This window comes from Acinonyx jubatus, chromosome B4 (genome assembly GCF_027475565.1).
Source record: "Acinonyx jubatus isolate Ajub_Pintada_27869175 chromosome B4, VMU_Ajub_asm_v1.0, whole genome shotgun sequence".
NCBI lineage: Eukaryota > Metazoa > Chordata > Mammalia > Carnivora > Felidae > Acinonyx > Acinonyx jubatus.
Window position 1 is genome coordinate 79,395,657 of NC_069387.1, and position 26,118 is coordinate 79,421,774.

At 42.6% G+C, this 26,118-nt stretch overlaps 1 protein-coding gene across 3 annotated transcripts; it reads right to left on the bottom strand.

Moving 5' to 3' along the window:
- On the bottom strand, nt 1-25,510 carry TESPA1 (thymocyte expressed, positive selection associated 1). Of its 3 annotated transcripts, none has more exons than XM_053226344.1 (10): nt 25,477-25,510; nt 25,172-25,248; nt 14,003-14,219; nt 13,009-13,051; nt 7,376-7,425; nt 6,663-6,716; nt 5,860-5,896; nt 5,487-5,585; nt 3,764-3,972; nt 1-1,737 (listed from the first exon to the last, which is right to left on the bottom strand). In XM_053226344.1, the coding sequence occupies exons 3-10, from the start codon at nt 14,163-14,165 to the stop codon at nt 788-790; spliced, it is 1,605 nt and encodes a 534-aa protein (XP_053082319.1). In that variant the 5' UTR covers nt 14,166-14,219; nt 25,172-25,248; nt 25,477-25,510; the 3' UTR covers nt 1-787. The 3 variants fall into 3 exon arrangements, with proteins under 3 accessions (XP_053082319.1, XP_053082317.1, XP_014936478.2); XM_053226342.1 differs by having other exon boundaries at nt 25,410-25,510; XM_015080992.3 differs by lacking the exon at nt 25,477-25,510 and having other exon boundaries at nt 25,172-25,364.
- Nucleotides 25,511-26,118: the final 608 nt, after the last annotated feature.

Genomic DNA, 26,118 nt, shown 5'->3' on the forward strand with positions numbered 1-26,118 from the left:
TACATGCAAACGATATTACAAATCATCACAGTTTCTCTTTGTGGCAAGGGTCTGAGAACTTTCCCAAGAGAGCTCAGCATTTGATGGCAGTACTGTCTATAGTCCCAGGCAAGAGAGGTCTTAGGTTTTTGAGAGTCCACAGGATGAAGAGTTGGTGGACCTACATGATATGCCCACCTGGATCTTGCACTACCCCTTCTAGAACATGTTCCGGTTACAAAGGATGCCCAGATATTGTGCTCAGATGGCTTCAAGGCTTCTTCAGGGAATTGCACTGGTTTTGCCTGATATCTGTTGTCTTAAAAGGTTAACCTCTGGACTAATGTATGCACTCCTAGGCATGAGTGATGACCAGCGGATGGCTATTTTTGTGAGTAGAGGGTGTGTAGCTTTTGGATATGCAGGCTGGGGTGCTCACACATCTATAAGCAAAGTCTTTGTGGTTTAGGACAGATCTGGGCGTGGGAAGAGAAGGTGACAGTCCAAGGACTAGGGAGTGGCTCTGCCCACACTGCTGTGTTCTAGCACAGAAGTCCGAAGAGTCTGAGAATTTAAATTTGAACCTGGACTTCCAGGTCTTTATGGTTACATATTTATTGATGTAGAAGAGACCATACTTTATTTCATAGTGTTTAGCTTAGTGTATAATCGACCTCTATTTATACTCTTGTGCTGATCCCACAAATGATAGACAGGTGTGCTTGATGAGAAACTTCAGTGAAGATCAGATCAGATGAGGAATTAGAAAAGTTCTGGAAACCTGGATGCTCTTAAGAAATCACACCTATTAATCCTTCTCCATTAACCTACTCCCAAAAGTTTCTGAATGTAGTTCAAGAATTGGGATATCTGGCGAGGACAGGGAGCCTGGATTCCCTTTACTCAATGGCAAGAATACAAAGCCTTTCTCTGCCAGCCTCTCTCCTGCCCCCAACCCTCTCATGTCCTCCAAGTCACAAGTGTCCTGCAGCTGCTGGGTTAGAGATGGATGCAGTGCTGGGCGCTCTTGGCTCTGCTGGATGATGGACAAGTCCAATGACTTCACCATCCTGCTCATGGGATTCTCCTGAAACAGGCTCTTTCTTGCTCTGCTCTTTCTTTTCCAGAAAGTTGCATCCTTGGCTAAATGGACTTCCTTACTGGTGGCCTGTAGACCCCACAGCTCTCTCTTCACCTGTGCAGGGTCTGTGCTCCACTGTAGATCTGCTTTGGGCAAAGAATGTGTGCAACAAGTTGCCTCTGGGTTTGAATCCAGAGTTTGTGATGGTGTTTGCATTGTGGATATCCCCTGCTGTGTTTCCTCTTTATGGCAAAGGGCACATGGACCAGAAGAAGTGGGCAGCTTTGTGTCCCTGGTGGGAGGAACAGGATCTTCCTCTGAGCCTGGCCCAAACCCAAGGTCTTGTTGGAAGACCAGTTTATCTCCTCTCACTCTGTCCATCACTTCCCATACCACTTGGTCCAAACTGTTCTTTTTTGTGATATTATGGGGTGCTGATAGCCGATCTCGGGGACATGTATACAGGCACATCTTGGAGATGGCTTTCCGGAGGCGGTCTCTGGGTGAGAGAGGTTCAGGTTGTGGAGCCAGAATCTTGATGGATGGCACATCAGGGTTGCAGTTCCAGAACATGTGGGATGGTGTGAACTTTTGGACAGGTGTCTTAGACACATAGGAGTAGAGACAGAAGAAGGCATCAGCAGTGACGGCCAGTGTTTGCACCTGCTTAAACCTGCCTGGGCACAAGGGTTAAAGATGGTGAATCTGGGGGTCATCAGTAAATTATCCCTTGTATATCTTCCTTCAATAGCCTTCCCAAGGCTCAAAATTCAGAAAGAAGATGCCATATTTCCCAGCAGTGTTTCTCCCATTTAGATTTCTCACACCCAGGATCCCCCTTCTTCACTTTCTTGACTCCTTGATTCACCATCCTGAATAGATGATTTCCTTCAGCCCAAAAATTAATTCTGTATGGGATGAGGAGCTTTTCTGCATCCTGATTTAACATATCCTTTCTGATGTCAGTATATTCTAAACAATGGCTTCTAGTACTGTTTGCATTAGATGACAAACATAACAAAAAAGGACAAAATCAACATCATTTTCTTAGTAACAAAACTTTAGGGTTCTAGAAGGCTTCTGGACAGCGACAAATTTGAAGAATGGCAATTATTAGCCAGTGGACTAGGGTACAGAAATTTAGATGGACTATATCATTTTTTTAAAAGTAAATGCTACACCCAATGTGGGGCTCCTATTCATGGACTATACCATTTTATTAGACCTTGCTTCACAAAGTGTGGTCCCTGGTCCAGAAGCATGGGCACTGCTTAGGAACCCGTTATAAATGTAGAATCTCAGACTGTATCTCAAGCATTTTAATAATCTCCTTTGGTAATTCATGCGCATATCCGTGTTTGAAAAGCACTGTGATAAACCATACGTCTATTACGGTGTAAAACTTCCAAAAGGCAAGAATCATGTTCTTCTTCTCTAGTCTGTTCTTCCAGAATTTAACATCTAATTATGTACTTGGCACTTAAAATAAATTCAATAAATTATCCTCTAATTTTAGTGTGCATAAGAATCATCTAAGGTTGTGAAAATACTCCAACTCAAAATCATTGTTGCAGCAGGTCGAACTCAGGAATGTAATTTTACCAAGATTATTTCAAGTTGAATCTGATGCAAAGACTCTGAAACAACACTGTCAGAAACACAATCATGTTGAGGATGTCACAGAATATAATTTGAAACATAATCTAACATATAGAGTCAAATAGAGGGGCACCTGGGTGGCTTAGCTGGTTAAGCGTCTGACTCTTGATTTTGGATCAGGTCATGATTTCATGGTTTGTGAGACTGAGTTCCATGCCAGGCTCCTTTCTGACAGAACAGAGCCTGCTTGGGATTCTATCTCTCTCTCTCTCTCTCTGTCTCTCTCTCTCTCTCTGCCCCATCCCTGCTTGTGCTTACTGTATCTCTCTCTCTCTCTCAAAATAAATAAACATTAAAAAAAGAATCAAATAGAGTCTTTTATCCCTCATCCAGCTAGAGAAGTCCTCTCATATCTTTCCTTAGTATGGAATCAGGACAATTTAAATAATTGTTACCCTGGATGTGGTCTAAGGATTACACATAAGAATCCTGTGTGCTTGTTTAAAATAAATACTCCTGAGCCTCTCCCTCTGTGGAAAAAAAAAAAAAGCCTATGAATATGAATGTTTTATAAAGTCTCTGGACAATCTAACATATTTAACTTTGAGAACAATTGCCCTAAAGGGAAGTGATTTTAATACAGTGGCTATAAATGAGGAACGTTCTATTGTTCCAACTGATGAGAACAATTGCCCTAAAGGGAAGTGATTTTAATACAGTGGCTATAAATGAGGCATGTTCTATTGTTCCAACTGATGAGAACAACTGCCCTAAAGGGAAGTGATTTTAATCCAGTGGCTATAAATGAGGAACATTCTATCATTCCAACTGAGAAATAAAAATGGGGATAAGAGGTAAAAACATTGTGCTCATTTGATTCAGCTAAAGGAGAGAAGGCCTAAGAAAGTAGTAGTGATATGGAGTGTCTTCAAGACTATTTCTTTAAGAGGGAGAGGCATACATCAAAATTCTCCACATTGAAAACAGCAGCAAGGAAACAGGCACAAGAAACAAAGGGTCGGTGAAACTGACCAAGAGGAAGTAGCATCTAGAGCCACTGTTGTGAATGGCGGCGAAGTAGAGCGGGCCTATGGTAACACTCACTGGCCAGCATGAGGCAAGGGTCCTCCGTCTCAACCCTCCGCACCTGGGCCTTCAGGAAGAGTTGGAAATCAATGCCTTTGGCCTGAGAAGGGGTAGTGAAAAATCGGGCAGGAATCCGAGAACTGTCCTTGTGGTCCTCTTGGCCAAAGCCCAGACTGAAGAGGATGTCTTCTGCATCTTCTTGCACCTTGTCCAGAATCTCAGAGATGCTGAAAGGAGGGAGGTTCGGTAAATAGAGGCAACTCTGAGTTTCAAGGTCATCCAGAGTATCTAATAAAAGACTTACATATCTTCCTGATCCTTTCTCTAGCTTCCATTTTGACTTTGAGAAAAGCTTTCCCTTCCATGAACCTACATTTTTGGTCTGAACATGGGAATTACAATCCAGCCCTGGTTTAAAAATCCAATTAGACTCTATCATAGTACTTTAAACATCACAGATGAATGAAAATTTGCTATGAGAGGGATATAAAAAATTGAAAACATCATAGATTTAAAGAAATCTTATGGTTATGGGTTATTAATCAGTCAGTTCCCACCTGCACATACTATGATTTCGCTGGCTTTTGCCAAATGCTTTGTGGCTTGCTACTCAACTTACCCTGATGGTTGTGTGGGACAACGAGGCACTGAGTGTGTAAGAAACACAAAACTCATTTTATTCTTACCCTGAGGTAAAAATTAACCAATGTTCAAAACCTGATTTTGTAGCACTATTTTTTTCAGGACAGAAACCCTGCATTACAGAAGATCAAGCTCTCTCTGTCTCTCTCAGTGTGGCACTAACATGTCTCTACATCCAAAGCTGTGTACCACCAAGCTGGTGACACTAGAGCTCAATAACTATGCATTCCACATGAATAAGTCATGGGGATGAAAAGTACAGGATAGGGGATATAGTCGGTAATATTGTAACAACATTGTTATGGTGACAGATGGTTACCACACTTATCCTATCTTATACAGTGTAATGTGTAGAAGTGTTGAATCACTATGTTACACACATGAAACTAATATAATATTGTATGTCAAGCATATTTCAGTAAAAAAGTACAGATATCTGAGTCTCCAGAGATTCTGACTCAACTGAAGTGGGATGTGGCCAGGGTAGAGGCTTAGTGAGGACAAATCACTAAAGATAGGCACATGGCTAATAAATCTGAGAACTGGGTCTCAAGTTCAAACCTTGACACCAAATTCCAAACACTTGTTATCACACTGCTTTGTTTTTCATAACTTTCCACCTTAAAGTTGTTTGTGTTTGTCTTTTGTTCACCCTACTTGACTGGAGCTCCTGGGGGCAAGCACTTTGCTTCACTTTTTCAAATTTCACATAGTCATTGCCCCATCTGCATAAGGGGATACAAAATTGCCTGAGTGAATCAATATTTAATTGCTTCATTCAATCAACAAATCAATCAATCAATGCATTTACTGTAAAGAATTGCTATAAGTCTAGGAACTGTGGTGATACCCATACTACACCTCCTGGGGTACAAGTTCACCTCTGTTTGACACAGCATTCCAGCTCTGAGCCATGGATTCCTCTGCACTGCCCCCTGCCCGTTGTTCTTGAAGCAAATATGGACATACTTCTCAAGTACGTGACTGCATAAAATCTCCAGTAAGGTATCCAAGAAAAAATGGGCAAGGGTTCTTGGTTCCATTCTCTTCTGCCTCTCCTCTTCCCCACTCGTACAACCCTGCCACACCTGGTATCTACCTTGAACTAGTCTTGTTGGTCCCACTGGTCATGCTGCTGGAAGCCAAACTGCAGCCAAGATCCAGTAGCTGGAAGGGCCGGGCTGTCTCCAGGAGACTCCTGCAGGGATAAGAGCTGATGTCACATGACTCTTGTCAGCAGTCTACATCCTGGTTCCAAGACGTGCTCTGCTGGGCATATTTACCCCCCTGCTGTGTACCTTCTACCGTCTACTGCACAAACTCAGTCTAGGGCCTCATTCCTGGTTGGAAAATCTCACTCTCTATGGTGACCCTTTAGCTCTTTGTGTTTGGTCTCTTTGACTCTGACACCTACCCTAGTTCAGTAGCTCCTGACAGAGACATCATTCAGTCTGGGTGACCCTAACACTTACCTGGAGAAGACTTTGCCATGGGTGGCCAGCAGTGTGGCTGGGCAAGGAACAAAAAGGCAAAAAGAAAGTTAGAAGGGAAAATGAAAATCAGCTATGCTGCCTCTCTGAACTTAAAACTCAGCCCCCTCCATTCCTCTCTGCCACTACTACAGGCTTGCTGAACCCCATGAACTCTGCTCTTCATGGGAGTATCTAAAGATCATCAAACATAGACCTGGAAGGGGGGCAGACATGGCAGAGAACAAGTGGCCCTAAGCCTCTGAACTTATAAAAACGATGACTGGTGTCTAGGCCAGAGTTTCTCTGTCCTGAGGAGGGTAACATCATTCAGCCTTCTAGGCTAGTGTTCCTGCCCCACAGTGTGAGCCTCTACAGGTCCCGGGAGACACAGGTACATTGCAATACCTCCCTCCTTTATTTAAACCGTCATCTTCTTGCAGGCAATCTCTCTCTCTTATACCCAGTATTTAGTCTGCTTTACGCTTCCTATACAGATTCAGTGATGTCTGGGCAGCCAATGTTACGGTGATTTTATACGTAATCTTCCCAGGAGCCAAATGAAAGCCCTCATGATGGACTGGTAGGCATCATGTGAGGTTGCTGAGGAAGTATGTCTGGACACATGATGCTTTATGAGTTTTACCTTACGTCGTAACGAGACTGCTTTTTTCCTACAGATAAGACCCCAGTGAATGGGTTTCTTTTTTCCACAGTTCTCCCTTTGCATTCTACTCTTTCATTTCTTAAGTATCTAATGTATAACCTCTTCTTTGATTCCAACATCAGAGAGCTGTGCCACTTACCCTCTGCTCCTAGGGTCAAATCATCTTCAAAGCTGGTTCCATGGCTGAGGCACCCTGTGGAATAAGGCAAAGGTCACAGAAAACAGGCTTACACACACATGCACACACACACACACACACACACATTTATATACACGAACATCTATAAACACATAATCACATCAGACACCACATGTTTGCAAAACTCCCCCCAGCTATACATACACTACTTCAGAAATCACATTTATATTTTGATTTAGAAAGACTGAAACAATCACCTGTAATTAACCTGTCTTCTATATCACATAGTCATGTACACGATCCTCTGTCAGGTAGTGAGCACATGGAGGTGTGTACTCACACTCACACACATAAACACACACATCTTATAAAGCTCTTTTCCTGTAACGGTGGTTGGTAGCTGAACAACCACTAACAGAAGATAATCTTTGAGTACTAGTCAGCCTGTCAGCTGAGCCAATGCTTACTCTTTTGGACCTCGTAGACTGCCTTGTGACTACTAATAGGTGTTTTATAGACAGTTAAAAGGCAGTCAGCATTCTTATATGTGCATATGTGTGTGCATGTATATATACTCTCTCTCTCTCTCTCTCTCTCTCTCTCTCACATACACACACACACATACACACACACACACACACACACACACACACACAGCCATATCACTGTCCAGATAGAAGAATAATAGAAGAAAGAAGAGAGCCTATACTCACCACTGTAGCCTGACTGTCCTGTTTCCTCAAAAAACCCTTCTTCAGAGTACCTGAGGAGCACAAATGAGGGTTGAAGTCACTACGTTTTCCAAGGTGCTTTTCCTCAAATAAGTCTCACAAGTTCACATAATTTTCCAATGCGAACCAGCAGTACTTAACTGCCTTTATGTTGAAGAAAGCTAAGACAGAGTGGCTATTTGACAAATTCGTAGAAGTAGTCAGGGGAAGTGGGACTAGGGTGCACTGTATTTTAGATTGGGCTGCTATTGTACTGACCACTCCATCCAAAGTCAGCTCAGAAAGCGACAAGTCTGCAGTTGCTAGGTAAAACAGGAAAGAAAAAACAGAGAAACAAAACCAGAGAAATACATTTATAGTAGCAGTGCTTAGGGGTGCCATAATTTCCACATGACAGATACAAGTGTTGATAGTTTTCGACTTGTAAGAAGTGGTCAACTTGACTCCCCATACCCTCTTCCTTCTCTCTGAGCCATGATCATATCTCTCAGGAAGCAGCAGAAACTGCGTTTTGGTTAGAGATTCTGATTTTACATTTTGAGGTATGATCTTATCAAACATTTACCATCTCCACAAGAGGAACAGACAGAAATCAGCATACTTGCTAGTAAGAAACAACTCAGTTTTACCAACCAGGAAGAATTCTGTGTCTGAAACAGGTGACTGCATTCCTGCTTCCTGGCTGCTGTTCTGTTCTCAGATATTACATAAGAGGATGTGGATACCTAGATATGTCCGCTTCCAAGGACTAATATGTTGTGAGTTTTACAGCGTTCATTTTCCTGAAAGTTTTTAAACGGGAAGTTGCACATGATGCTTTGAGTCTAACCTCAGTATGTAATCACTCAGTGAAATGTTTAATTACTCATTAATGGTAATGAGTTTACTAACTGAACACCCACAGATCAAGTTGTGTTTAAGTTTTGCAAAATAAATCACTGCATATATAGACATCTTTTATTGGCACCTTCATTTCAATAGTGAAAAATCAGTCATGTTTTCCAAAATCTGTATTTTTACGTCTTCATGAAAAAAAACTGCACATCAAGGTACATTATAAAATAATGTAACATACAAGCTAATTAAGGATGGTTAACTCTCATATGATTTCACTCATACGTGAAATTTAAGAAACAAAACAGATGAACATAAGGGAAGGGAAGGAAAAATAAGATAAAAGTCAAACCGTAAGAGACTCTTAAATACAGAGAACAAACTGAGGGTTGCTGGAAGGCTAGTGGGGGGCGGGATGGGCTAAATGGGTGGTGGGCATTAAGGAAGGGACTTGTTGGGATGAGCACTGGGTATTATTTGTAAGTGATGAACCACTAAATTCTACTCCTGAAACCTACACCACACGATATGTTAACTAACTTGAATTAAAGTTAAAAAAAAAAAAAAAGAATGGGTAACTCTATAAATGTGCTTCTCTTCCTAACAGATGACACAAAAATAGATTTTACTATAATATTATGAACATATATGTTAGTATATACACTATTAAAAATATCGGTATAAATTTATATTTACTATTACTACTAAAGAACCACAACATATAAAGTCAACTATTAGAATAGTGAGGTTGACTATTGCATTTAATGCTTGTGATGTAGCTACATGTAATGCAAGTATCAAAGCCCTCCAGAACTGGGAGACACCAAATCTCTATTGTAAAATGGACAAATCGTATGATAAATTAATGCTTCACAAGGACAAAAAAGGATGAACATTTAACAGGAGACCTACCCTCAACAAACTTCGAAGCACACAATACTGCATTGTTAACAATACTGCACTGTTAATATAGGCACTATGTTGTGTAGAGCTCTAAGACTCACTCATCTAGTGTAACTGAAACTTATACCTGTTGAGCTGTACTACAGTTATATTAAAAAGAAAAATTCAATTGATATGTATGCTATACTTCAATAAAATTTACTTTAAAAAATACCGCAGGTAAAATTTCTGGGGTGTCCAAGCAAAACTCAGTGCTATTCACTAAATACGAGGCTTTGTTGGGTGTTCAGCCTACATGTCTCTTCTCTGGTTGTGCCCTGGCAGGCGTGTTCATATTCTCTATATGAGGACCAGCCCAGGATGAGCTTTGGGACAGTAGGCTGTGTGTAGGTGGAATCTACTACAGAAGTACGGACATGAGTCTGGATCTACTGATTGACCTGAAGATGACTGAAAACTTCATGGCCATCACCCAAGTACCAGACCTTTCATGTATTAATGCTTAGTACATAAAACCCATGACTAGGGACTAGATCCGTATCTGCTCCTCTCTGTCTTCCACTGAAAGATCCCTTTGCATCATCTCAAGTCTGAAATAGGAGAGCCAAGGTACTGCTTGTCTTGTATAGTGAGTTCCTAAGCAAAATTAGGAGGGAGGATAGGACTGTGAAAAGAAGGATGTGACTCTTTTTAGCTTCTTCCAGCAATTTCCATAGATCTTGCCTGTGAGATTTAAGCTCAAGTCCACACAGATGATTTCTGGGCTCCCAACCCTACCTCTCATGATGCACAAGCAACACACTCATATCCTAGAAACCCCCCTGGGAGCTTTAAGAGGAGAAAGAAAAAGGAGAGGCATAGTTTGTGAAGATATACATGATCTAGACCTGCAGCAGAATGGTCTGCCATTGGATTCAATACACTGAGAGACACTGACACTAAATTACCCAGGAAGTTGGCAGGTTTTCTTGGAGAGCCTGTCCGAAAACAAAACCGTGTTGCTATCAGAGAATGTTTATTTGGCACTGGAAAGAAAATGGAAACCATAGAGCCTTGAAATAAAATTTGAGAAGTGCATCCAAGCACCTGTCAACAGAGTGGACAGGTATCCGGTGAATGTGGGCTCCTCGTTCATCTTGTCTCGTCTGTGGTCTTGGCAGCCTAAGAATTGAACACTGTGGTGACTCAGAAAGTCATATCTGGAATGCATTTTCCCTATCTTCTTCAATGTCTATTACCAAAATCAAGTGTTCTCTTGCTACCGTCAATCATCATCAACCTTTAATTTTTCTAATTATCTCATATAACTAAAAAGTATTACGTTTGTATTAGGGAGGATTCAAAAATAGACATAATTGGAAATATTTTATAAACCTAATAATTCCCCCTTCAGAGACAAATGTAGTTTTTTTTTAAGTTTATTTATTTATATTGAGGGAGAGAGAGAGAGAGAGAGAGAGAGAGAGAGAGAGAGAACCCCAAGCAGGCTCTGCACTCTTGGCACAGAGCCCAGTGTGGGGCTTGAACTCATAAACCGTGAGATCATGAGCTGAATCGAAATCAAGAGTTGAATGCTTAACTGACTGAGTCACCCAGGCACCCTGACAAATGTGTATTAAGAGACTTTCCTGTGGGCTTTTTAAAGTTTCACTATTAAATTTTTTTCAACACATCAAAAGGTAAAGAAAAAATGACAGATAGCCTTGCACTTGCCACCCTACTTTCACACCTGTAAGCATTCTGTCATATTTGTTCCTGAACTCTCTTAATAAAAATAAAAATATAATATTAAAAATATAACTACAGCCTCATTTTACTCCCATTCTATCCCAGAGGTGGCCACTATCCTCGAGTTGGCATGTATCCCTTCTGCACATACTTTTCTGAGAAATAAAGAGATTTAGACAGACAGATGCTAAGTATATAGGCAGGTCTATTTTGTGAAATTTTCAAGTAGCGCAAAGCCCCGCCTTTATAAACCTCACCCGCTCACGTATTACTACAGAGCATAAAGCATTTGTGCATATACTATATCATTTAAATCTCACAAGAAACGTTGAAACTTTATTATTCTAGGTCTCTACTTTCTAGGCAAGGAGTCTGAAATAGAAGGAGCGTTGACTGTTTTCTTACAGGTGGTTCCACAGATAGCACAACTTTTGGCTCAAATCCTGGAGCCATTTTACTCACCAGACTATTTTTTTCAGCCCATGTTTTGTTTAGGGTTTATTTTTGTAAAATATGGGGGGGGGGGGAAACGTAATTTCTGGAGTTTACAATCTTGTGTTTCTGTGAATTTATTCTTTTCAGCTGGAAGGTAGTATGTTTTGAGTCAAGGAGCATATTTTAAACTACTTGGCCCCCTCGGAGGACATTTAGACGATCAGACATTATCAGCAAATATGCTGTCAACAATTATTGATGAATTTAAATTGACTCAAGAATAGTTCATGATAGAAAGACCAGGAGCTGACTGGTTCTCCAGTAGGTACCAGGTGAGGCGTTCTAAATCCTAGGACAGTTGTGATGCACCAAAAAGTGCCAGCACTCCTATTACCACCACCCCTTCAACTTTCTGAACTTTGAGGACCCTTTACTGACTTTGAAGTCAATGAATTGTGAACCAGATTAGGACAAGAAGGACAATATGTTTTGTAAACCACGAAAACACAAAATAAATCCCTCCTGGCATTACCTTCCGGGGCAGAATTGAAATAAATAACCTTAGATGATTCATTTCTTACCAAATAAGCAAGGATGGGTTTATTGATATGTTAACAGATCCCCAGACTTTATAGATTGAAGGCCGTATAAAGTTTGAAACATTCCTGAAGGGGAACTAATGCATCATCCCCCTGAGATGATGCATTCTCAGCATCATCACACAGAGGATCAGGATTAAGTAGGGCATAGAAGCTTTCCCTCTGGGTAGACTGAGCCTACTTAAAAGTAGGGTTAGGGTTAGGGTTAGGTACTGATGAGGTGTGGGGTCTCGTATTTTACTGTTTCTGAGGAGAGAGATACTGTATTTTGCCCTGAAGTACCTTCTCCAGTTCTGGTTTCAATGACTGGGGTAAACCCACAGCCTATCTTCCTGCGTTCTGTAGTAGAAATTAACACAGTGATGAATTCCTATGATGATAAGAACAATGAGGTTTCTGAGAAATATCATACGATTTCACTCATATGTGGAATTTAGGAAACAAAACAGATGAACCTAGGGGAAGGGAAGGAAAAATAAGATAAAAAGAGAGGGAGTCAAACCATATGAGACTCTTAAATACAGAGAACAAACTGAGGGTTGCTGGAGGGCTGGTGGGTGGGGGTATGGGCTAGATGGATGATGGGCATTAAGGAGGGCATTTGTTGTGATGAGCACTGGCTGTGATATGTAAGTGATGAATCACTGGGTTCTACTCCAGAAACCAATACTGCACTGCATGCGAACTAACTTGATTTTAAATAAGTTAAAAAAAAAAAAAAAAAAAGGACAATTGGGTTTCTAACTCCTGTTTTGTTATACAGTGTCAGACTTCAGTCTGAAGAAGAAGCAATGGAGAAGGGATCTGAAAAGCCCGGACAGTGCCCATAACTGCAGATGTCCATCATTCCGGACTCTAGACCGCATCCAGTCTGGATTTCCAAGCCTCCGCTCCTAACTTAGTCTCAGCCCAGAGCTGTGCTTCATTCATGGCCCACTCCTCACATTCGCCCCAAACCCTTGCAATCCACACCCCCACCCCCACCATTTCCACCTCACATCTAACCATGAAGCCCAGTCAAACCCGTTTCCCTGTCTCTGAGCTCCCAAGAGTCAGGGCCTGTTCGCAGGTTTAGCCATCCACCCCACTCACTGTCACCGCCCGTCTGGCACTTACCCGCAGTCCTGTAGCCAGTCTTCAATCTTACTGATCGGATTCCCTGGAAATAGCAGAGAGCAGATCGCCGTGAGAGCTAAAGGAGGCCAGGCTTCCTCCCTGCAACTCAGCCTGTTCTGCAAGTTTGTCCTTATGTAAGCCGTACCATGACCCCTTTCCCCCCACAAAGCTTTTCTGTAAGAGATGAGAGAATTCTCCCATGTATAAAAATAGTGGGTGTTTCTTCTCTCTCTGCTTCCCGCCCCCTTCTGCCTGGATTGTGGAAAATGCCCAGGATGGCAGGCCCACGGCTCCCTTTTCCTCAAGGTTTGGGAACAGGGGTGGATTCTTCTCTAACAAAATTTAAAAAATAATAATAATAAATAGAAAAAGACAACACAAAATCAGAACTTTGTGCTTACACTTTTGTTTTCTGCCAAATAAGCAAGGATGGATTTATTTATATAAAAGTTTTTTTTTTTTTTTTTTTTTTTAACTCTTAGGTCTACAGTCTCATTTGAACCTCTAAGAAGCTGTGACAGGCACGTAGAAAACGTACTGCCACGACTTGAGGTATGACCACTTCAATCAGACAAACACGCTTTTGAGAGGTAAGTGACTAGCCAAAGGTCCCACAGCTCCCTAGCAGCGGAGTTGAAGTCAGAGTCCCAGCATCCACTTGAGTGTAACCTTGTTGCACAGACAAAATAAAAATGCCCCAAAGCATTCAAGAGAACCCTGACCTCAGGCCCTTATAGCCCGGGATGATGCAACAATGTGCTTTCTTGTTCCTCATCTTATGCCTATCTCTCTCTCTCTCTCTCCCACAATCTATATCTTGTATCATTTCACTCTTCTTCCTTTAAACTCATTAAACCCATCAAAATGAGCCTCCCTGAAGGCCTAGCCTCACCCAGGAAACCACTGCCCACGCTCTGCAGACCTGTGCCCCTGGGCACATTTTCCCCAGCACCAGGTGATGTGGAAGTCTATTTGTGGTCTAACTGCCTCTTACCTTCCTGGAAAACGTCATCCAGGCTGGAAGGCTCAGGATCTGAGACATCTTGCAGGACGGCCCCGGCCTCCTCTTCCAAGACCTGGGTCTGCCAGTGGCGGCTCTGCCGGAGCCAGGCCCGCCGCTTCTCCCAGGACGTGGGGCTCAGCACAGAGCCCTCCATGGCCCTGGCTCAGACTTCAGGGCCTCCCGCCACGTAATGCTGTTCTTCTGAGAGCTGAAACACAGTGATAGCCCCCTCATCGTCCGTTCAGAAGCCACCCCAGGGTTGCCCCACAACTCCCCAGCTCTGCATCAAGGAGCATGACCTCTGTGCCCATCCAGGAAGAGGGAGGAGATGTCCAGCCCTTCCTCTGTCTTCCAAAAGAAAAAAAAAAGGTTCTGAAATATACCAGGGCAAGTCTTTCAAATCAGCAAATCTGGCAATTTCGAACATCTTATGATGTAAAGGACATTGAGAAAGTTCTTCTAACTTAAAAGAACTGCTACTTCTCATGAAAGTTGACATACTATATTAAAAAACAACTTTTGGGGGCATGTAGGTGGCTCAGTCAGTTGAGTGTCTGACTCTTAACTTTGGCTCACGTCATAATCCCAGGGTTGTGGGATCTGTGCTGAGTGAGGAGCTTGGTTAAGATTCTCTCTCTCTCTCTCTCTCTCTCTCCCCCTCTGCCCCTCTCCCCTGCTGGAGTGCATGCTCTCTGTGTAAAACAAAACAAAACAAAACAGAACAAAACAAAACAAAACAAAATAAACTTTCTCTAATCCTTAATGATGTTGCCTCTCAGAAGCTTCCATTAAAATTAGAATGTCTTTAGGGGTGCCTGGGTGGCTCAGTCGGTTGGGCATCTGACTTTGGCTCAAGTCATGATCTCATGGTTTGTGAGTTCGAGCCCCGCGTCGGGCTCTGTGCTGACAGCTCAGAGCCTGGAGCTTGCTTCAAGTTCTGTGTCTCCTCCTCTCTCTGCCCCTCCCCCACTTGCACTCTCTCTCTGTCTCTCAAAAATAAATAAATGTTAAAAAAATTAGAATATCTTTACATTTGCAATGTATACAATTCACTTTATTTGATCTTCATAGAGATGCATGAAGAATTTCCAGGTCTGAAAGGTTAAACAACTTTTTCTAAGGTGCCACAGCCAAGATGTCACTCCAACTACAGTCATTCTGAGTTTGTTGTTTGTTTTGTTTCGTTTCCTGTTTTATGTATTAGGGATCCACATAAGATTTCTCTTGGAAAAGAATTCCCATAATACAAACAACAAGGAGATGTGGCCTTATGCAATTAGCAGTCACAACCTCCAGGATCATTACTTTCTGATTTGTCAACCTGGGTTTCTCCATAGCTATGAGTTAATGCCTTGGTGCATCAATGCATTTATATATTTTTTTCTTTTTTCTTTGTTTTTAGTTTTTATTTTAGAGAGGCGGTGGGGGGGGGGAGGGAGAGGGAGAGAGAATACTAAGCAGGCTCCACGCTGACGTGGGACTCAGCCCCACAACTGTTGAGACCACGACCTGAGCCAAAATCGAATCAGAGGCTCAACCGACTGAGCCATCCAGGTGCCCCAATGCATTTATATTTCATTTAACACTGCCCACTCAACCTCTCTTGTGTTCCTCCCAAAGGTGCATTCTGATGGCACTAGCCACTTATTCAAAGAGGAAGAAGGAGGGGAAAAAATCACTCAGCTGTCCAAATAGAGCTTACAAAGCCTTGAGGCTGATGTACCTAGAGGTACATTCACTGGCTTATACTCCGTCCTGCCTCTTCCCTCCTGCTACTCTCACTCAGCCCGTACAGTGAACAAGTAGAAGTGGGACCAGAGCTCTTCGGGGTCTCATCTGTCTACTCCCCAGAGCTGCCATCAACAGCTTCATCTTCATCGCTGTGCTTTTAATTGTTAGAGCAAGGGAGGGGTGCCTGGGTGGTTCAGTCCATTGAGTGTCCAACTTTGGCTCAGGTCATGACCTCATAGTCCGTGAGTTCCAGCCCCATGTCAGTCTCTGTGCTGACAGCTCAGAGCCTGGAGCCTGCTTGGGATTCTGTGTCTCCCTCTCTCTCTGCCCCTTCCCTGCTCATGCTCCGCCTGTCTCTCTCTCTTTCAAAAAATAAATACACATTAAAAAAATTTTTTTAATTGTTGGAGCAAAGGAAAACAACAGAAAAAGAATAAAAAGAATGCCAGTTTCCTTAGACTTCTTATTCTTCAAGGACTTAAAAACAAGATCATTAGGGAGGTATTCAACAATTTAGGCCCTAAAACAGCTATTTTTGAGAAGAACATCCAGAACATAAGATGCCTTCCTAGGTCAATGAAATTGTTTTGGATGCCTCTGCTTGCTACAGACAAAACATATCCAGAGACAAAGAATACATAGTTACTGTTGTCTGAGCTAAATTCTTTCACTTCGTGTCCAGCCCAACAGCAAAAATATCCTCCAAGGAGAGACAGCAGCCGGCACTTTGAGAAGTTGTTAACCCAGAGCACCCGGCTCTTCATCCACTGTTTGTGCCTTTTAAGGCAAATTAAATGAACAAATTAAGCTTGTGACGCAGAGAAGCCACAAAGAGGCGGTGCAGAAAAAAACTCGTCCTTTAGACAGAGATGCTGTGAGGTGATAAAAAGGAGGATGAAATTACCACTAGGAAGAACTGAGGAAAAGAGTCTAAAAAGCTTTGACTGGGGTTTATTTACCAAGTTCTTCACCTTCAAAATATTGAATAGGTTGGTGTTAGTTGGTCCAAAGAAGAAAACATCAAAGGCTGACTTGCCTACTGTCTTTAATTCCCAGAGTAAATGGACCTCATCTCAAACACAAGAATTCTTCAGCTCACAAAGGAGAGGGTTTTTTTGGTGATGAGGGGGATTTAAAAGGAAGGCAGCAGGGCAGGAAAAAAGGAGGGGAGGAAGAAGTGAAGAAAGGAAGAAAGAAAGGAAGGAGGGAAGGAAGGAAGGAGGGAAGGAAGGAAGGAGGGAAGGGAAGAGGGAAAGAGGGAGGGAGGGAAGGAGAAGAAGGAGGGAGGAGAGGAAAGAGGGAGGGAGGAGAAAAAGGAGGGAAGGAAAGAAGGAAAGAAAGAATATATGACTCCCACACTTTACTCTGCCACTTGCTAGTGGTATGACCTTGGAAATTTCAGTCCATTTCTCTGTTCTCAGTTGCTCAACTGGGACATTATGCTCTAAAATTTGATGCTTCTCATACCATAAATTTGTGATGTGTCGTTTTACAGTTAAACCCCTATAAGGCCAGCAGAGTGTCCGAATCTCACCAATGGAAATGGTAGATAGATGCCTCTACTTGGGTTTCAACATCTTCTGTGATAGGAATTCTATCCTACATTCCTCCACATCTTGGAAAATATATTACATGCATATAGGCTAAGTTCCTCTTTGCCTCCTGAAAATGCTTATCTCCTTTTAAACCCTACACTTTTCTCATGTTCTTTCCCCTCTCCATCTTCCTCTTCCTCAGCCTTTGACATACTTCACTTGCAAAACCCACTCTTAACCAACCTTCTTCATGAAGTCAGACCCGGCTTCTATAGCCTACAATAGTCACTTTCACGGATTTCCTTCCCTGCCCATTTTTTCTTCTTAGTCCTTATCACTAACATAGTTGATATTTTATTTGTTAATCCTATTTATTGTTTGCTCTTCTGACTGGAATATAAACTCCACAAGGACAGAGATTTTGTCTGGGTTGTTCACTGCTGTATCCCTAATGCATAAAACCGAGAGGAATTCATTGTAGTTGCTTAGGAAATACTTATTCTCTAAACGAATGAATGTTCAGTAGGTGACTATTCCCCAAAGGAGCCCATTGCTTTACAGATTCATCATAACCTGAGAGACCTATGTAGGGAGATCAGCTTCCAAAGGGTTAACAGTGAACTTACAACTGTGTGCTACTAAGCATGTAACAATGTTTCCATCTTCAAGTTGGGAGAAAAGAGATGAATTTGAGAGTCTAAGACTTGTTTCTGTTCTAGGAGCTCCAATAATTATGAAAAGAAGTTGTAATTTCTTAACTATTCCTTTCTGTTTTTTTATTATTATTATTTTTAGTAATCTCTACACCTAATGTGGGTCTCGAACTCCTAACCATGAGATTAAGGGTCCCATGCTCTTCCGACTGAGCCAGCCAGGCACCCCTTCTTAACTATTCCTATTTGCTCTTCTGTCCTATGCACAAAGGTTTTACTCAGTGTAAATACCTACGGGAGAAAGCCCATGGAAACAGAATCTGCAATGAATAAGTGTTCCAAAGAAGGGCTTATAAATAAATGACCATTATGATTGCGGCAACAGAAAGGCTAGACAAGTTAAGATCTCTACCACCCACTGAGAATGACAGCCATTTTTGGAACAATTTGTGCGAGAATGGAATACTTTCTTCACCTGGGGAAGCGACACGGTTTCAAGTCTGAAAGGAAGGATGCGAGCCGTATCTAAGCTAATCTCAACCTTGGCAAACTGGTCATGGGCTCAGAGAATTGAGCAATTTTCCCAATCTCTGCCACAGAGACCTGTTCACGGGTGTTATGTGGGAGCGAGAAGCTCAGCGATGTTATGAGGGAGGGAGGGATAGAACTGTCTGGTTAGCGGTTGCAGGGAGGAAGCTGTGCTGCTGAGAGGTAGGAAACTGAGTATTCTCTGTGGGAATCTGGAGGAAGTGGCACATGGTATCAGAGAAGCACATCAGCAGTGACAAGTGTTAGAAAGAATTGAAGGATGGATGGGTGCACGCAGAGGTCGAAATGGCACCTTTGAAGGCCTTGGGACCTCATGTAAGAGAGGGAAGGGTGTGGAGCTATTTCCTTCAGACAAGTTACACAAACACATACACCCACATGTGCCACAGAGTGTGGTGCAGTGTAAAGAGTGCTGACTGAGAGGAATCGGGAGACGTGGACATTCTTTCAAACTTTTTGTCCGATCCATTGACTTCTGGCCAGCCAATTACATTCTTTCCTTGGGGAGCAGTTTCATCCTCTTGAAAATGAATTGGTGGGATTCGATGTTGTGTACATTTACTTTCGAGACCAGTGTATACGAATTTATTTGAGTTGGGTTTCAAATACCTGTATGGCTACTATCTGTAAAAGCAAATGACTTTGTATCATTTTCCCCATACGTATTAGGAAATGGCCCAGCGGCCTCTGGTGTTACTTCCCACTTGGCAGATTCCTTTTTAAGGTGGCCCTGGCTTATGACGTTCCTACACTTCCAACTTTCATTGACCCAGGAAAGTGGTGAGTCTTGAGTCTTTGAACGAGGGAGGCTGAGAAGGAACCCAAATGAGCGTGATTCCATCAGGTGTTACTGGCCTTTTTTCAACTTTTCCACTTCTTTTTCTTTGGCTTATGCTGTGTCATCCACAGCATATTCTATCCAGACAAATTCTGTCTACACTTTGAAGGCTGATTCAAGTCATTGCCTCTCTTACCTGCCTCTAGCAACTGCCACATGTGCCTCTACCACGCCCAGCAAGAGGTACATGGTCACCCATCGGTCGTCATGTGTCACTCCTCATCAACCCTCCCCCAAGCCCCAACTCAGACACAGCATCGTACCTTTGCAACAGGAAGAGCTCAGCAAATGCTGTACCTGCAGAGACGTGAGAATCAGACTGGCGCTGAGAAACTACCCTCGTTTAGTAGGTGTTATGGGACAGGTGCTCCTGACTTTCCACAAGGTCCCAAATCCTAATGTATATATATTTTTTATACCTTGTAGAGAAGAGGAAAGAGGCTTGGGGCATAGTCATGTTGATCCTTTGTTGATGGAACGTAGGGGTCACATGGGTTTGACCAAAATTTTGTAACACTTGAATTACCAAATTCTTCTATATTTAAAAAATTATTTTTCCAGAGTGTTCCATTCTAAGTTTCCATTCCTTGGTCAGAGGTTCCTTTTGGAATATGATTGTTATCTTTCTTGATGCTGGTTTATATTACAAAATTGTACTTAATCTAACTTCTATGAGGAAGGAAGTCCTAGCTTGCTGGTACTTTTCCCTGATGTTCCTACGAACTGCCCGCCCCCTCAACCCAAAAAATTCCACACTACTTCTGTTGCTATTTACCTGAATTACACCTTAAAAGCCTTATTTTGCCCTTCTGCTCTCATTTCCAGCCCTTTGCCCTTTCCTCTTTTCTCCAATTCTCTAAAGGTTCACTCCCCAAATATTTCTCCACAACCTGTCCAATGTTCTGGAATCTGACTACAACAAATAGAGTAGGAGGGAATTCTCTTTGTTCTGAGGATGTTATAGTTAAAAGTAGAAATTTCAGCTGATAGGATGGAAATTAGACAAAAGAAGATTCAGGGAATAAGAGCTTTGAAATGAATATCTTCTAATGAAAATCATCAGCAGAAGCAGAAAGTTTAGTATCAGGAGAAAACCTTTGTAGTTCTGTCATTATTACTACACTGAGAACATCATATACCTCAAGTATGTTTTTCTAAGGGATGTAGTCAGATTCGCTACATGGGTAAGTCAAAGTGATAGGTGCTAATAATAACTGGGATGTGTAGAGTACCTTATATTTATCCATAAGATCTTCCTGTAAACACTATCACTTAATCAAGACAATCACCTTTGAGCTAATTACTGTTATGTGAAACTCAGGGAGATATGTGACTTACCCAGGGTCATATATTTAGGATCTTGTAATGCTGAGATTTAAACTCAGGTTGCTCTGACTCTAGTTGTGTGGTCTTTCCATTAATTACAGAACAGGAAAATAACCTAATATCACCACCCAAGTATCAGTGGTACATGTAATTTGGGATAAAAGAAAGGAGAAACTATTTTTGTAAATTATCCATTTCACATGCTATATAAACTCTCTACTTTATAGCCCGGTATAGAAGAGACAGTGTAAACCAAAATAAATTCATCCTTGGCTTTGTGACAGTCTTCGTGAAGGAAGTGTTGCTTCATTTGGTTATTAGCATAGTTTTCCTTCTGAACTCCAGCTAGATTATGATGCAGTTTTGCTTTTGTCAGGCTTACAGAGTGTTTTAGCAACAAGGGTCCAACTAGGTTCTAGTTGAGGGGAAAAAGGCTGCCTAGAATTGCACATTACTTTCAGATTGTTGTGCCACTCAGAACATTTAACGATGGTTATAGAGCATCACAGACCAATCAGAGCCAGTCTGGAGAAACTTGTGGGATAGTTGGGTTGGTTATGGGCGCTCAGTGGCTTGAAGCAATTGATATTTATCATAACTTGGTATGGAACTATTTAAATATTAAAAAAAAATTTTTAACATTTATTCATTATTGAGAGACAGAGAGAGACAGAGCACGAGCACGGGAGGGGCAGAGAGAGAGGGGGAGACACAAAATCCGAAGTAGGCTCTAGGCTCCGAGCTGTCAGCACGGAGCCCAACACAGGGCTCGAACCCACAAGCAAGGAGATCATGACCTGAGCTAAAGTCGGACACTCAACCAACTGAGCCACCCAGGTGCCCCTATTTAAATTTTTTTTTTAATTTTGTTTTGAGAGAGAGCACAAGTGGGGAAGGGGCGGGGAGAGAAGGGGACAGAATATCTGAAGTGGGCTCTGTGCTGATACCAGCAAGCTTGATGCAGGGCTCGAACTCACCAGCTGTGAAATCATGACCTGAGCCGAAGTGGAACACTCAACCGACTGAGCCATCCAGGCACCCCAGAACTATTGAATATTTTAACAATCATTATGGATCTAACATTTTGTACCTGTTAAATATCAGCTGTTTGCAGGTGTCTCAAGGGGGTATTTTTAAGGGACCCAGTAAGGATGGCCAACTTTTGAGAAGGAAAACTGTAGAAAGAGCAAGAGCCTTGGAATCAGAATAAACCTTGTTTGGAATCACAGTTCTATCTCCCTACTGCATATGTAAATGGTAACTTACCTGTCCCCTCTAAACCTAAGTTTCTTCATAAGTAAAACAGGTAACATACAACTAGTTGAGCTCTAGGGAGCTAATATCAGGTGATGTATGTTAAGTCCCTGATGTATAAGGGAGGTGCTTCATAAAGGATAGCAGTTATCATTATTAATCTTCCCTCAGTCTAAACCGTTCACTAAAGTTGGGACATTTCCAGGAATAAGGAAGAAAGAGTGAGCAACATGATACAGTAGTGTGTGTAAAATCCATATGGTGAAAGAGGGTGTTGCTGTTAAGCAGAGATGAAACATAAACACTAAGTAGGTCCTTCCTTCTTACTTAATGTCCAAAGGGACCAGAGAGACCATTTAATCCCAGTCAGTCATTTTGAAAAAGAGGAGTGGGGAGGGAGGGAGAGAGGGAGAAAGATAGGGAGACGGAAGGAGACAATGAGACAGGGAGAGAGAGAGAGAGAGGCTTATCTGAACTCACATAAAATATGATGGTTATAAGTGGGACTCAAAGTTCCCAAGTTCGGAGCCCCAAGTGTACGCTTTTTCCTTTACATCACACAGCCTTCCTCATGCCACTCTGGTTTCCACTCTGGGGCTCCTCCCAGGGACATGTATCAGACAGACCTCTCTTCTCTTCTGTCTGTATCGTGCCTACACCCAACCAGGGCCTATAAACTGGGACTAAGAGTGAAAACAAGCGTGGGAAGAGAGAAGGAGGAAACAGAGTTTCCATGATGAGGCCCACAAGACCTTCTGCATCTCATTCGCATTTACAGCCAAGATACACACATATCACCCCCATTGCAAAGGCCTGTGGGAAATCCCAGGACAGCCATTTCTCTGTTTGTAGATAGGACAATCTCCACCTCAAACCAGGTTGACTGCACCCCATTCAACACGCCCCCAACCTGCCCTATGCTCTCACATTCCTTCACAGATAGGAAATACATTCCTGATTTCTAGTTCTCTTCCATACCACCGTAGTTGGGAAGATCTTCAGAGCAAACATTACCCTGAGTATAGCCTTTGAACATTTGGAGACGTCTGTGGTCTAAAGCAGCAGTTCAATCTATTTCAGGGAAAAGGGGGGATGTTGTTTGACAATTCCAAGAAAAATTCCAATTAATCAATATAACTATTTTACCCTCCTCTTTCACCACCTTTCTCCCCCAAATAATTTCAGCTGAATAAATACTGAAAGAAGACCACCAGAGACCACTTTCTCTCTCCTTCCCTTTCTTCCCTATGTCCACTTCCACAGTGTGAATGAGTTCCATGGAAGGCTTGTCAAGTACCACAGGAAACATTAAAGTTGTACATTTGGAAAAGAGTCATTTGGTGCTCTCAGTGTTGGGAGATACTAATTTTTTTTTCACCTGGATGGGCTCTAAAGCTAGCAGGACTAAGAAACATCTGTTCATCTGTCCTGGTGTGTAGATAGCTCAGTCTAGAGACAGAAGTGAGGGCGAGCAGCTTTCTTGGCACGTCTTTAATTCTTCATCCCTGTTTCCATGGTAATGCAGCTCTTTCCCTCATGGGCTCATTTTTATTCTCCCCTCTTATTTTTCACATATCTACACCCTCTCTTCTCAAAATCTGTGTTTAAGCAATTCTGTGTTAGGCTTGGGTGTGGGCAGGGCACAAAGCACAGTGGGTACCAGAATACCCACTTCGATTTTGCCCTGCAGGTGGAAAACAGTTGTCAATTATCAAGTGGCAATAAATGTCTGATCTTTTCTCCTTACTGTAGCCTAGAGTGGGCCCACGAGTCATGATCTAAGCTGAGACCAAACCTCCTCTCCATTCTCCATTAGAATGCGAGTCATAAACCCTGAGCTAAAAATGACTGTTCTGATTCCTGTGGCCACTATGTAATGTTTAATCCCAAGGCTCCATCCCCCTTTCAGGGGCCAGGGAATTCTGATGAAAGGTTATTAAGATGGCTTTAAACTCCCTGGGGTGTCCATGAATAAGAAATCATTTGTTAGATCTCTTTCTATCCCTCTTGTTACACCTTCTGTTTGTTAACCCCGATAGTATTCTAGTAGAGAGAGAGAGAGAATAAACCTGGCCTACCTTCCTCCTAATAATGCATCCTGCTGCAGGATAATCATGCCAGATCTTTGGCTCCAATCCAAGCCTAACAAGCCTTAAGTCTGTAAGCTTGGACACACAAGTTGAAAGCCTCCAACCTCCCATCCTCGGCCTCCCACATTACTGTCTAAAAAGTCCCCTTGCCTAGACAGGCAGTCATTTGTGATAGACAGAGTCACCAGTACTCATAAATCCTCATGATCTTATCAAACCATTTCTGTGGGGCTCTTTTCTCTTGTCCTTGTTCTGTGTTGGGGACCCGCCTCTTCTCCACCCACTGGAAAGTGCAGGAGCACAGCGGGGGCCTGGGAAAACCCCAGTGCAAGGATCTTTCCACTCCTCTACCTTCCCCCAAACTCATGTAGGGAGTGATATGCTCAGCCTGGCTGCCTATAAGACGAACGGTGCTGGAGGATCACAGACCACCCCCCATCCCAGATGAGGTAAGTCATGGAGCACAGACCCCCCCATCCCAGATGAGGTAAGTCATTAAGTGGGCAACATATCCACAGATCCATCTCTGAGATGGACAGTCTGGAAAACAACCCTCACAGGTGGTTATCTTTCTAGAACCTTCCCATTGAATTGGCCTGGCATTGTCCGATGGTGTGAATTCTCCCTCGTATCTAATCCCCGTATATCTTGCTACAGTTTATCTCTTCACCAGCTTTCTTCTGCAGCTTCTGAGGAAAGTAGTCACATCTGCAAAAGCAACATTGATTTCAGCTAGAGAGTCCCACTTGTTCACCGTTATGGGAGCTGGAATGGAACCTACAGGGAAGTTGAGAAACTCTTCCCCTTGAGAACCTTTCAAAGTTAGGATCAGATTGGAATTACAGCACAAGGGAGTACAGCAAGACACAGAGAGGGACTTCCCAGGTGAGAAAGGTAAAAAAATTCTTAAATATTACTTCAGGCCATCAGAAGAACCCATGTTTTGTGACCCGACACAGAGTACCTTTCTGGGAATAGGAAGAAGGAAAAAAAAAAAAAAAAAGGAACCATTTTGTTCCGTGAGGTAGTGATGAATTTTTTAAGGTTGAAGTCGAGAATGTGGGAAATTTGCTCCTGACTTTTCCCTTTTCTTGGCAACGTGATTTCTCTCCTACCTGCTTCCTATCTCCCAGCACCATCCCAAATCAGTATCATCTTAAAATTGAGGTGGAAATTATACTCACCTGTCTGCTGGTAGAGAGCAGCGTGTGAGGCGAAGCGGTTGTCAAAGCCCGGCCAAGCCCTTCCCAGGTATGGGGACCTGAGTGAGGACAGTGACAAAGTATCATATTGCATGTTGTACCTTTCTCTCTGTCCTCATGAAATTGCTGTTGCCAACTCAGAAAGGGGAAGCGGAAATGAGAAAACACACACACACACACACACACACACACACACACACACACAGTCCCCGCCTCCTACCCCAGCCACATCCTTTGCTCTAGCTCTGGAGACTGAAGAACAAAAGATCTGAAGTCACTGAGCTCACCACTAAGGAGCCCTTCCTGTCTGAGTGCTGCCTTGCTCTTTCCAAAACAAGAGATCTTTTCCTGTTAAGGGAAAGGCACAGCCTATTTAATAACATGTGCATGGGAGTCTTCCTACCACGTAACTGGAATCTCATGACTGTGATAAAGCTTGCTGTCCCCAGGAGGAGGAGTGTCTGAAAGTTCGCTCATACGTATCTCAGAGAAAATGCTCACAGCCCTATAACACACTTGAGACCGCTCTAAGCCAAAATCGATCGGTTTGCATAACTCTTTCACACTCTGGTAAATTCTCTAGAAGCTAGTTTTCAAATAATGCATGCCATCGTAGGCAACTTCTTTTGCGGTTGGCTTCTTAGCCTTTTGCTTTTATGTTCAAATCCCTTTAAAGTTTTTCTTTCTTTTCTTTCTTACTTTTTTTTTTTTATAAAGAAATGATTGCTTTCCCAAGGAATTTTTAAAGGTGAAGTTTTAAAACTCTGTCACATCCTAGAGGTGTCTCCAGTTCATTGGCTTTCAGTTCCAAGAAGCTTTCTTAAACTCTGAGAAGTTTGCCTCCATCCCCAATCACTGCCACCCTGGACTAGCATTCAGCATCGTGGACCAGCCCTCGCTCCACTTTTCCAACAACTGCCAAGACTGCT